Consider the following 14,394-nt stretch of genomic DNA (forward strand, 5'->3'; position numbering starts at 1 on the left):
ATGTTCCCCTTTACAGATCAGAAACATCATTAAAGCTCCTTCTTTACTTTTTAATACCCAACTCTGGCTCTACAGCACACACGCACTTGACAAATGTTCAACAAATCTGGCTCCATTAGGAATGTTCAGAAAATTAAGTGAAATCAGAGTACATACAACTTCATTTCTGGTGTGGTGGCAGCCCATTCGGATGACACAATCTTCGGTTTACTGTCAAACTCTGAAGGAGAATACTCTCTTCTCTTTCTCTCATCCTGATTATGTCAAGTGTTAAGTCACTTCAGCGCCGAGTTAAGCAGTATGTATTGTATGAGATTAGAGTGGAGACGGGGGTGGTGGCGGCAAGAAAGCCGCATTCAAGAAGCATCTGCCACCTGGTCGGATGAAGGAAGGCTGCAGGACTGGCTACACAATCCCATGCAAACAGGGTCAAATGTATAAATGTCAAGATGCTAATTTGGCCAGTCTCTCTTTAATCTTGTCTCTATATGACAGAGAGACAGCACACATGTAGTCACAGACACAGACATTACACGCACACACATCCTCTAAATCCCCATTAGGGTTTTCTGAAGTTTATTTAATCTCATTTGAGGACTTGAGCAGTGCCAGTCTAATCCTAGCATTAGCGCTAGGCATCTGGAGCATGGGAACTCTTGCTTTGTGTCTTCACCCTGCTATTTTACCTTGTGTGATGGTATGTCAGTGGTGATGTGGTCTACGTCAACCTCCTCCATCTCCCCCATCTTCAGACGACTTACCACCACCGTACCCGCTGCGCACACACCATCAGACGATCTAGAGGGAGACAAGGAAGAGAGTTAGTGTGTCATTTAATCTGTTGAATAAAAAGTCTGCTCTGTAAAAGCATATTTTCCTCCAGCTACTACCACTCCATGGCCCTGAAAAAGATTCAGCTCCATGTTGGGCCCCCATAGTCTCCAAACCTAATGAGCTTATTTTGAGCCTTGAACAGGTTGTGAAGTTATAAAGCTGGAATCAGGACATTGATGCTTGAACTGCGGCACTTTCGTTTTCTGACAGAGACGGCAGAAGAGTGTATAAGCAGAATAAAGCTGAGCCTGCTCCAGTGGGAAGTTGACGGGGGTGAAGGAAGGAACATTTTGTATAACTGTTCAAATGGCAGTCTAATAACCCAGGCTATGTGCCTTGACAGACACAAAATTGATACTAGAGTTTTCATATCAGGGAGCCCGACCATCACGTTCCCAATCATAGAGCCATGATGAAGGAGCTGATAGAAAATCTATAGTATTGGCAGTAAGACAAATGCTTTCAGATGAAGAAAAATGGTCTCTGGGCATCGCACGAGCAAGTCTGATCACCTTAGCAGACCCATCCCTAATGTGCTCAGTTCCACTCCCCTGACTGAGGAGGAGAAAACACAAGAAGGGTGATGGAAGCAGAAAGGATGCTTTCAAGACCTATCCATCTTGGTCGGACATGAGGGAGAAAATCTAATCACGCCCAAGGGATAAGAGGAAAGGGAAGAAGAGATGCTGAGGAGAGGTAGGAAGAAATGTGAGGGAATACAGGAGAGGAGGATTGGGATTCCAAGGAGGGAGAGGGAGGGAAACGTGTCTCTGCAATGGGACACTGGGAGCTTCAGTTAGCGCTTAATGTCTTACAGCAGTCCCCGAGCAGAGAAAATAACATTGCTTGGATTATAAATCTAATCATTGTCCCTAGCCAGACACCTGTCTCAGTGTTTACACCTCTGCTCATCTTTCTGTTTCCCCCCATTCCTCATCACCTCTCTCTCCCTCCGTTTCTCTGTGCAACACAGGACTGAAGCACAGTAAAACAAAGTCACCCTGACTTTGAACAAACAGTACTGACAGTGGCCCACACATAATCGAGGAAATGGAGATTAACATGCTTCACATTCAGTGATAGTCGTCCCTATCCAAACCTTGGGGGTTACAGTGGCCCTCTACTCTTTAGATTGCTCTGCCTCAATCCACTAATGAAATTCTCCATTTAAACAGACAGGGGAGATTTCTTAGAATTGCTTTAAGATAATTGATTTATGCCTTAGAGAGATATATTGTGTGATTGTCTTGATTTGCGGCCGAACATAAACTCAGCACCTGTTCAAATACAATCTTTATACATTAATGTCTGTAAACTCTGCAGCAGCTCATTCTGATTTAATTTAGCCCCATCACGGCATTGCTGATTTATTGTACAAATTCTGCTAAAATCAAGCAGAGGGCATAGAAGTTAACTTCGTGACAGAATGTCTGGTCTGCAGTGACACAAAGTTTTACCATGCACACTAACTGACCCCAAATTAACTTTGAAGGATCTGTGGAGAGCTGTGGATGAGAAAGAAGCCTGTCTTCCAATATCCTCACCCTCCCACATCCCTTCCTACTCCACCCATCTCTTTCAGTCTGTTAAGCTGGCAAGGAAACAAATCTGCAGATTGTACTTTGCCTGCGAGCCCATCTTTAAAAAAAGAAGAAGATCTAATTGCACCAGGACCTCTTTTATGACAACACTTAATCAGACAGCTTTGTTAAAGTGACAAAAATAATGCGCTTAAAATGGCTGCTAAGAATTTGGCACAATTCAAAAAAGAATTAGTTATCAGGGAAGTGCCTTTCATTTAACAGTTATTTTCTTTTAAAAGCCTCTCTTGCAATTCACAAACACATTTCCAATGTAGGAACATGCAGTGTAATTTGTTTTAAATACCTGATCTGTACCCTGCAGGTCTTAGAGGCCCCTGATGTATGAGCCATACGCATTAAGTGCATATACACGGTGCTATACAGCAACTGCTCAAACGAGAGACAATAAATAATTTGTATAAAATAAAAGTCTGCTACTGAGTGTCAAATCTTACATTTACTTCTACTCAAGAATAAAAACATTCTCTCTTTACAGACAAATTTATAGAAAATTCACAGTATTATCCACTAAGGATCCCCACTAAGGATCCCCAAAATAAAATGATATGGTTCAGTCAGAACATTTCCTCTTTCCTGCAAAGGTTCAATGAGTTGTTTTTTGCTCAACCTGTTTTTGCTCTAAACAGGTTGGAAGTGGTTAAGCTCTGTACATAGTAATGATGATGTTAACGTGCAGACCGTGGGAAGTTGAAGATGGTCAAATAGACGAAGACAGACAACTAGAAGAGTAAAAGTGGACAAGCAAATGCTCTCTTTCTGCTGCCTTGTGAACCTAAAGAAGGGAAGACTCACACAATGATGGCAAGGGAAGGACAATTGTACTACATTTTCAAAGGTCTGAATATAACAGCGCGTGGGTGGGTAAAGTTCATCAAACTACTTCAAAGCAGCAATAGTTCTGTGGCTGTCAGGCGCTTTTATCTGTGGGAAGCCTCACAGGGGAAAACACCTGACAGACACAGAAATGAACCAAAACACCATTCGCTTTTCCCCTCACAAGGGCCTTTGCTTCAACTGTAGGAAACTAAAAAAAAAAAAAACAGCAGGACCTGGAAAAACTATTTTGCTTTTTGCTCCGGATTTTGCCCACAGAGGATTTAGTTTAGGAGACCGTCAGGACACCTTGTAACTGTATGTTGCCTGTGAAATGGGAGTGGTCAGAGAAAAGTAATTGACAGGATCCTACACAGGCACCAAGAATGCTTAAGTCTTGAAGTCTAGCAGTGGAAGTGTAGATGGGTTTCTTGACCTATATAAAGCTGGACTGGTGGGCTAAATATAGAGCTGGGTAGTTTTCACTGAGGATAGATGTTAGGACAGAGGACTGTAATAATGGGGAATGCCAGCTTTAGAAGTGATACAGATTGTCCTGATTTTCATTGGGGATGAATGACATTATCATGTGATTCAGCAGTACTTGCACATTTCACAACTTAAGGACTTAATTTCAATCAATATGACTACCAGTGTTGGGAGTAACGGGTTACAAAAGTAACGCAATTACAGTAATGTATTCCTTTTTGTTGTAACGCAGTAATATAACGCATTACTAATTAAATTTTGGTAATATTATTACCCGTTACAATCTCAGTAACGCGAGTTACAACGCATTTTAATGCAACATTTTTTAAGAATTTCCCAACACCGCGAAGCATTTGTTCACAGGAAAAAAAAGCCGTGCGTATTATTTCATAACATCTGTGTCCCAACAGGTGACGGTACGTCAGCTCTTTTTTTTTTTTTTTTTTTTTTTTTTTCACAAGTAGAATTAAACCATTTGGGATTGCACGAGTTAAGGAATTAAATTCTCTGAAAGGAATTGGAAAATTGTGTACATTCATAAATTGTTCATAGGACAGCATATCACCAGATTCATCGAAAAGATTAAGAATATGGTTTAAATCTCTATGGAACCAATTAGGAAAAAATAAGGATTTGTTCCTAATGACTATGTTACAATTGTTCCAGAGGAATACGGTACGTCAGCTCGGACAGCAGTGTGTCCGAGCCGCTGACAGATTTAAACATGTCGGGAATTAATGTTTAGGTTGTTAGACGTAAATCATTGCAGTTTATCAGCCGTGGATAGTAACTCTGCCTGTAGTGGAACTGCTTCGAATTACGACCAAAAACGCTTGTCTTTTACTGTGACCATTTACTGTTCAATATGTTGCTGTCATGAACGGTAATAATTATTACAGTTGCAGTTTTACAAACAAGAAAGTGAGCAACTTAGCTTGACGGACATGTTGCATCTCAGTAAGCTAGCATGAGTACACAACAGACAACTTCCGTGTAGGCTACTTCAAAATAAAAGCACTTCCTGTGACGGTTCGCAGTAAAACTATATTACTGTTAAAAAAAAGTAAGCGTGTGGACCTTTTCACATATCAGCTGTAAATCAAGTACTGTAAATAATGTAAATAGTTAGTTTTAATCACACTATAATTGACCATTTCCTTTAGACTGTTTTAAACTAAACAACATGAATTTCTTATTCAAGTGCTTTAAACAAACATTTTACAACAATGCCGTACTTCAATACAATCATAAGGTACTTTTAATTGAGTATTTTCATTTTCTCCTACTTGTATATTGTACATTTTACTTATCTATTTTTTATAGCTTTAGTTACTTTGCATATCCATATTAATTATACAAAGTATTATGAATAATCTATGATGTATCAAAGTGGATAAAGAGGAGACTTTATTGATCCGGTGGTGAAATTCACAAGCTACCTGCCAAGTCAAACTTCCGCTATTATTTTGGTGAAAATAACCCAAAAGTAATGCAAAAGTAGTGTAACGCATTACAATTCAGAGACATTAATATTGTAATATAACTAATTACTCTCAAATGACAGTAACTAGTAATCTATAATGTATTACATTTTGAAAGTAACTTGCCCAACACTGATGACTACACTGGAGGCATTGTTCACAGAGCTGGCCAGAATCACCAGGGAACCCTATACTGAGCACACGCTCTCTGGCTTGTCTGGACTACTTGAAGTATATTCCCAAAGAAAAAACTGCTCTGGTTTCCTCTTGATGAAAGAGACTTCCACAAAAAATATATATTCAGTCTGAATCTAAAATTTATGCAAAACAAGCTGTGTATCTTGTATTAAAGTTTCGTAAAAATCAGTTCTCAATGCAAATTTATGCAATGTAAAAAATCAGTTTGTCTGCTGCAATACATCTGTAATAAGCAGAATGGGAGCTGCGTCAGGGAAAGATGCATACTTGCGCAAGATTTGTGAGTTGTAATGCATCCTATTTGTTCCAGTCACATCACACACACTTTTACTATTCTTGCATGACGAGAAGTGTCTTCACACTACATTTACTTTTATGTTAGTGCTTAACCAGTGTCAGAAACCGTTTGGGTTAAGCTGTTTTCACAGAAGAAGCAAGGTGGAAAAAAACTATCCAGGAAGGATGCTATTACTTTAACCAACCTTGTAAATCCAGGCTGGAGCTCAGATGGGGGAGATGAAGAGAAAGCCGTTGATGTAGGAAAGAAAACCGAAAACTCAATGAGAAAACGCCTTGTGCTACATTAATACACAGGCTACTATGGCAGAGAGATTCACAATTATTTCATGTAAATGAATACTGTACTGTACACATGAAGAAACATTAAATGTTTCCATTGCATTGCAGCAGTGAGGGGAAGCTACTGCATGTCAAATCTTAAAATCTTAAACTATCCTCTTTAGTCTAGCCCATTATTGCTAGCGGCCATGGGAAAAAAAGAGAACTAAAATAGATGGTCTCAATTGAATTCAACACAGCAGTGCAGGGATGTGGTTAAGGAAAGAATGGGTCAAGAAATTGTTCTCATCTCCACCGCCTGCTGTGTTTAGTACAGACCTATAGAGAGATTTCATGCTGAGGAGCATGGCTACACATGTTACCACTGATCACGGCAGCGTGAGCTGGCTGAGATGCCAGTGGCCGTATGAGCAATGCCGACGCTAATGAGACTGCAAAGGTGGGGCTCATTCTAAATATTGTCCAATATATGATCTAGCAGCCATATTAGCAACTGATATCATGAATCTCATTTGAGTTTAACAAAACTTTATCCGTAACATTAAGGGCCCCATCTTGCACCCAGCGCAATTGCCTTTGTACATCAACGTATCATTCCTATTTTGCACCCAACGCACAGCGGACTTTTCCCTCCACAGACGCATGTCGGTAAATTAGGGAATGTATTTGTGCTCCCGGGGGAGGTTCAGCGAAAAGAGGAGGCGTGTTCAGGTGCAAACGTTCCCTGACACTATTTTGCGGTTTCAGAAAACAATTGCGCCACTGACCAGGAAAAACCTGGTCTAAAGTCAGCGGCGCGTTATTCAGATGCTATTTTAGGGGTGCATGCTTGGCCATAATGTAGCGTGCGCACAACGCACATACACCTTGCTTCCCTCATCTACACGGACGCAGCAGTTCCCATTTTTGCAAACCATACATAATTACAAGGAAAAATATTACTGAAAATGCGCTTCAGGTGTTTGGATAGATCAGGAGGCACTTTACAGTACAGTCCTTAAAAAGTCGCATCATTCTTTGTGGCTTGTTGTGTTTACACAACATTTCCATGAATCATGGATGTGTTGATGACATAAATGAGGAAATATTAGAGGACTTAAGGAGACGTGATATTGAACTACGGTGGGATTGGACACTTGAGGGTCCGGGAGTGGCAATGTGCGATGTGCTCCTGATGGAGCGGGTGGACGGAGATGGAGTTGACTCTGATTGGTTATTTTCACGTTATGCCCAAACCACACCTAGCTACTTCAGACCAACCCATTTTAGATTTGCGTTGGCCGCAAGACTCATTTATCCCGCCGTTATAATCGAGATCTGCCCACAAAGCTACTTGCGTTTTGCGTTTCATACTTGCATTTCAGATCGTTAAAATAGGGCCCTAAATGTTCACTACTGAAATCCATATTCCAGTACTTGGCAGAGATACTCAGATTTTTTGTATGTAACTTCTGACTTTACTGTAATGTTTTTAAAATATTCCTTTGATTGTGATTTTATCCACATTTAGTTTTAATGTATTACATAGTAACATACTTTACGTTCTGTTGCAACTCCTCAACAGCGAGTTTATTATATATTTATTCATGTCACCCATTAGTGTAATATTATAGGGACTAATAAGTCAGGAGCTACTGCACTTGTCAAAATATTCACTGACGGACGGACACACACACACACACACACACACACACACACACACACACCTCTGCTCTACATATAACAGTTCTTGTTGCATTGTTACTGTAGCACAATTCAATATCAAGCTTTTTTGTGTACGTGTATAGTAGAGTGTCAGTTAAAATGAGAATGATCAAAAAGGTGCATGTCCTGTTCTGACGATGAAGATGGCTGGCATTCATTCAGTGTGAAGTCATTGAATAGCTAAGTGCAGATGAATGACAATTGAATGAGTGTGGGTGGAGGTGATGTTTGAGTGGAAGAGGGCAGGTGGTGCAGTGACACAGAGTGTACTGTATGCCCTCGATCACTTTAATTACCACACACTCAATGAATACATTGTCAGCACTTAAGTGGCAGGGGTCTAACTAAGCTAGCCACATTGCAAAACACGGAAAACTACTAAAATCGTTCTCACACATGCATCAGATTACTGAAATTTACTGAGAAGAATATCAGTCTGTTTCAAGTGTCATCACTCAGTAACAGAGAGAGAGGGAGTAGATGCCCCCCCATAGAGAATCACTAAGGCTTCGTAAATATTTTTTTAACAAACTGTAAAAGAGCCAACAAAACAGTCTCCTTTCATCTCTGTCAAACTGATAGTTTTGTTCTGCAATTGCTCTTCAATAAAAAGCCAACCCATAGTATCTAGACCGCCATAGATTCCAACAAGCATGCACTTAATGCAGGCGGTAAAACTGCGGTAAAATTGCAAGGTAGTAGACTGGGTAAACCCAGCCCGATCTGCTGGCGATTTGATTTCGCCCTGCAGCTCAGGCTGGAAACGTGTACATTTATCTATCCAGCTTCCTTTACAAATTTGCGGGAACCAATCACAAACTGGCTTATCAACCTCGCGCGCTATTGGCAGATTTAACACCATGACGATAGAGAAGCGACCAAGCAGCTTCTTGTTAACATTCAAAATAGCGGCCACCGAAGCGCAGCACTCCATGGCAGCAACCAAGGGGGTAAGCTTCGCTTCAGAACTCGAACCTCCTATGGCGGCATTTTGATGCTACAAACGATCACCTCCCGTTAGCATTCCATTGACTGCCATTCATTTTGACGTCACTTTGACAGCGAATAACTTTACATCTGAAGCGTTTAAAGACTATTTGTCCATTGTTTATTTCTAAAGAAACACGACAATGTATAAAAGGCTCCATTACCTTGTACCTCACGTTATGGCTCCGCAGCAGACACTTTTTGTAAAAATAGGCTAACGATTGTGTCATAACCAAGCGACTTACTGTCACATAGTAGAGGAATTACCATACTGTACAGGAGAAGCTCGCAGGCAGTTTTGACTTACATTAGCTGTTTAGGTTTAATTACTAATGTTAACTAGCATGTTAGTTAGCAATAATTAGCCTGTGCCCATGTTATCTCCTTACATATACCTATGCTCTCCGTCTCTGTAAGATTGGGAATGATTGAGATTTCTCTTGGCACAGCTACCAGAAGACTTACAACTTTCAGACTGGTTGCTCACGTCACATTTACGTCGTCTCTCTCAGTTGGAGGCTGCACAGTAACGCTCAGCGCTCACCGGAAAAGTGCTTCTAATATCCTTCACTGGTCTCCGTCCAGAGCAACGGGATCTGTTGGTCCAGTTTATATACTGTCTATGGCAGCAACCTGTTGATGCCGCTGTCGATGCTACGTCACGTTGGTCTGATTGGTTGAAGGACTATCCAATTGCGTACAGTCATTTGAACTATGCCCGTTGATCATGCCTCTTGTGCAGAGAAAATACAGAGCAGACTCCCCAGACTAATTTTCAATCTTAAAGATTGAACTTGGTCTGGTGATAGCCAGACTTGCAAGGTAGCGCACAGAGGATAGTGCAGGCACTTCAGCAAAGTGCAGGTATACATCATCAGTGCTTCTGGCTACCTCCTTTCATGGTTGAGCCTTGAAATGTCGGCGGCAACTTTGAGCGCAGCACTCAGCGGCAATTTTCGAGCTGTGCACCACGCTAAGGGTAGGGCTTCCACCGCTCTCCCCATAGGAAAACAATCAACAAACAGCCAGCGCAAAGCGGTTTTACTGCTTTATGGTGTTTAGCATAAAGACTGGAAACATGGGAAACAGCTAGTCTGGCTCTGTCCAAAGGCAACCAAATCCATATACCAGCACCTCTAAGCACCTCCGGCTGGTGGTGACAGCTTTATATGAAGCGTAAATATGAGAAACACAGGTGTGGCATGTGATGGTTATGTGACTGTTACCTGGAAAGCTGCATCAGGAGTGTGTCAGGGTCCTGGGAGACCTAACAGAACTAATGCCTCAGGGGAAGAAATACTAACAAGCCTTTGTCTGTTTTCCCATACAGCTTTCATCGAGGGACTGAAAGGGATGCATGCAAACAACACAATGTACCTGTGTGTTAGAGAGGAAGGAGTGTGTGTGTGTGTGTGTGTGTGTGTGTGTGTGTGAGAGAGAGAGAGCTACAGCAAAGCAGATGGAAAGGGAGAGCTATTTTTGCTAGTCGTTGTGATCGCAGTGTGGTGCCTCACATCCTAGAGCAGCACTCTTAGCTGTATAAAGGCTGATGATGATTGTGGCATTGAAATCATGGCTCCACAACTTTGGTAGAAGCCTTGTAAAATCTCAGAGCAGCCAATCAGGATTTTTATCATTATTCTTAATAATTTTAAAAAAAAAAAAAAAAGAAGTTATTTCCAAGGTCAACAATGAGCTTTCATGCTCTAACTTTAATCCAACAGCGACAAAAAAAGACACACCAGTGATGAAATCATAATGCAAAACAAAAAAAATGAGCAAACTCCATCTGCTAAAGACTGTGTGATACCATCAAAAACGTCGGTAAAGGTTTGTGGGTGAACCTCGAGTTGGGATTAAAGGAACTATTATTTCCCAGTTCAACAATGAACTTTAATTCTTAATATTTCTCTTTTGTCCCTCTTTTAGCAGCAAGCACACAGAAAATTATGAAGCATGCCATGAGTGAGACTATTATATTATGTTTTTTTCATCTTTATAGGCAAGTCAGTAAGAACAAGTTCTTATTTATAATGGTGGCCTGACAAACAACAAAAAACACTTAGGGGAAGCAAAAGAGGGCTAGGAGATAAAACACAATCTCTCTGCAGAGTTTACAGTCCTTGTTTGCTCATGACCATTTAATTACATTCTTTTCTCAGTCTTTTGCCTTTCTTGGGCAAACTGCAGCATAACTGAATGTAATTGTTATCAATACATGTCAATTTCTATTTTTGGTACAGGTACATTAGTGTTAATTCACGTTCTCGAAGGATTTGTGGAGTTGCTTAGCGACAACACTAAATGCAGTCTACCACTTCCACTGTCTTAACAAAGTTATTGGATATATGCTGCTATCAGACCATCAAGAATATAAATCTGTTTGTTGGTCAAAATTAGTCTATATGTGTAATTGTTCTAGCTTTCAATTGTATTTTAGGTCTGTTCCATACTTTACTGACTTATTCATTTGCATATAATTGCTCTAAGGAGATCCTTCCACAGACATAATTTCCATGTTTAGAAAGAGAGAAAGAGACTGCAGGACTGTAGAAAACTGTTCACAACACAGAATCTTCAAGAAAAAGCTCTACTGTCTTCAAAAGTAACAACAGGGAAGTCTTCAAGAGATGCACCAAGGAAAGGACAGGTTGATACCTGCTACTTCAAAACGAATAATCAGCTGCTCATTAGACTACAGTCTGTTTGTGTGCAGGTGATTGAATGAAATTGCATGAAAAAATTGTGTGCGAAAGCTCACAACTAGATCATATTAGTACAGAGCCCTATAAGTTGGAAATACACTTCCTCAGAAAATGCTACAATCACTCAACAACAATATGAATAATATATAATAAGGTAAGAAAACCTTTATTGTCTGTCATGAGTGACAGAAATTTGTCTATGACAGGGCAGGTTCAATTGACAAATATATCTAAGAACATAAAGATACATATAGAAACAGCGTAATAACATTGACCGTTCAAGAGTCTGCTGTACAGAATACAGCTGATACTGAGCACTGACCAGCAGGTCTAGATTACAGTTAGACCCTCGTCACTAGTGGGAAGGGGGTTGGTGCTGGACTAAAGGCCATGTTATTACATTTATCGAAATAGATTATCCTTTCTACAGTGGCAATTTTAGGACATTGCACACATTGCTCTGCCATATGTTCATAAATCTAAGCTGTACTTTGTGCCTGCATGTACTTCAACCTCAACTACAGAAGCTATGTTATGAGCTGAATGCCAACATGTTGGAGCTCCTGAACATTTATCACCAACATAATTAGGATGGGCTAAGTCTCCCTAAGGGAGTCAAAGTCACTTTTAAAAAACACATTAAAAAAAAAAGGTCAGCCACAACTCTGCTATAAAAAAAAACTAGCCTTTCAAAATCTGGATATGGCAGGCAGCATTTAGCTCTCTTGCCTGTCTCAGTGAATGAAAGTGATTTAAGAGCTGTTTTGATACAGGTCATTGGTATAGACATGGCAAGTAGGTAACATTCTGCTCCCTCTCCGTGTTAAAAGCAAACAATGTAGGGGATTCTGCAAAGTTATGCATCTTCCAGAATAATATAACTCCAGACTAACATAGAACAGTTTAGGAATGTGAATTTTATAGTGGAGTGTATGTACACTTTAATAATAATAATAATAATAGAACCTATGTGCTTCCCCCTCTACTGGACACAAAAAGAGAAGTGCAAAGAAGTCAAAACTCTAGACAGGATATGTTTTTTTCATTACGGTTGAGTCCCTCTCCATTTCTCCCTCTTTCTCTAAAGTAAAAAAATAGCCTTGGTACATAAATAAGACACTTTCATGGTGCAGTATACTATTAATGCGCTAAGGCAACAAGATCAATATTTGACCTTGACCTAAAATGAAGAATGAATGTCTTTGTTTGGACTTTGCAAAGAAACAGTCAGCCTTCACTACAAAAACATGAAGGCTATTTAAGGATTTGGACTATACATCTAAAAGCCCCTGTGGGGTGTGGGTGTGTGTGTGTATTTCCACAAATGCCAATGTCTGAAACAACAAATGTATGCACACATCCTAACTCCTTTTGCTCACACACACTAAGTGACCAGAACCTGAGTGACCATTTATGTAAATGCAGGGGAAGAAAATAATAGAAATGCACCCGAGCATCATATCCCTGCAGTGCAGCCTAACTCACTTTACTCCAAACAGTGTCAACATTATGAGTCAACATGAGCTTCTTACTCATGCTAATGTAAGATACATGTCACAGTGGATATGCAGCATGCATGAATGGACAAACACAAGTCCAACAGAAGTAAGGTGTTATGGTTTGTTGAAACAACAATGAGCTTGTGACTCTAGATATTTTCCAAGGTTAGTGTAATCAGGCACCAAAAGAAATACAGCAAGACAATGACAATTAACCTTCTCTTAGCAGCTACACAAGTCTATTTCAACGTTCAAACAATTTCACACAAATTTAATATAAAAAATGAGGAATGAAGGTTGTGCTAAATATGTGTTTAAATATAAAACGTGTGAACAGTATACAATATACCTCCTAATTAATTAGGTTTAGATATAAATAAAGAAGCAGCACATTGTTGCAATACAACCTGCAAGAAATACAAACATTTTAATATTTTAAGCCAGTATATGCCTACAAATGGACACCGAATTGCATTATTGAGGATGATATTAAATAGCAACGCAGACAGGATATTATGCATGACCCTCAGCTTCTCTGGTGCACATATTGGAGATGGAGCAAAAGGAAAGATTGCATTGCTCTCGGTTACATTGTCCCAGCAGGGTGCTTGAATGATGGCACACAACAATGTAATCTCAGAGAAAAAAATAGAGGATGGCCTAAATAATAAAAAAAACAGAAACCTGTGAGACATATACACATACTCTCCTTCCCCTCTTCCTCCGTCCATTTTGTCCTCATTATCACCCTCTCATCACTTAGACAAGGACTTGGCATGAGCTGTGCGCCTAGCATGCCTCAGCACCACGTCGGGCCAGATTTATTAAATGTCTCTCCCCCATCTTTGGCTTCTAACACATCTCATTTTCCCATCCCTTTGACCTATATGTGGTATGTTGCTATAGGAAGAACCTGATGAATGATTGACCCAGAATAACATATATTATCTTGTTTAATATGGATGTTAGGTTCACAAGTCTATACTATGCTTGGGTTTTATTCGAATTGTGATTAGTAATGGCAGGTAATTAAGTCAGCTTGTCAATGGAAAATTTCTTTTCATATTCTGCCCATGAGCGTGATGCCTGGGGGATCTCACAGATTATGCGGAAGAACTATGCGGAAAAAAAGCATTTTTAGTATTGAAGGAGGAAAAATGAGCAGGCCATGTGCATTTATTTCATCCCACCTGAGTGCCTTTTCTCCCTCTTTTATATGCATATGTGGCATGTGTGTGTTAGTATTACCATATATATATATATATATATATATAATACATGCAAAGCACTGTGTCTATGTATGTAATGTGCATGCATGGTTATTCTGTGTGTGCGCTAGTGTGCATGTAAGGTGATGAGAGTGTAAACCACTCTCATCACTTATTATCATAACACTATTATTGACTTTAAAAACAGAAAACATATCATTTATCTCACATATCTCTTCAAGATGGCTTAAAGACTGACTGACTTATTTGTATTTTTATGAGATGACTATAAT

The 14,394-nt window shown here is 39.9% G+C and overlaps 1 protein-coding gene across 6 annotated transcripts in view; it reads right to left on the reverse strand.

The window, feature by feature from the left end:
• Nucleotides 1-14,394, reverse strand: part of inpp4b (inositol polyphosphate-4-phosphatase type II B) — a 165,680-nt gene that overhangs the window by 78,245 nt on the left and 73,041 nt on the right. For 5 of the 6 annotated variants that reach the window (XM_028600625.1, XM_028600617.1, XM_028600608.1 and 2 more), the window contains one exon: nt 687-798. In XM_028600625.1, the coding sequence (XP_028456426.1) occupies nt 687-798 (112 nt within the window). Of the gene's footprint in view, nt 1-686; nt 799-2,721; nt 3,952-14,394 lie in introns of those variants that run through there. The other variant, XM_028600639.1, reaches the window with a different exon arrangement.

This window comes from Perca flavescens, chromosome 2 (genome assembly GCF_004354835.1).
Source record: "Perca flavescens isolate YP-PL-M2 chromosome 2, PFLA_1.0, whole genome shotgun sequence".
Taxonomy (NCBI): Eukaryota; Metazoa; Chordata; class Actinopteri; order Perciformes; family Percidae; genus Perca; species Perca flavescens.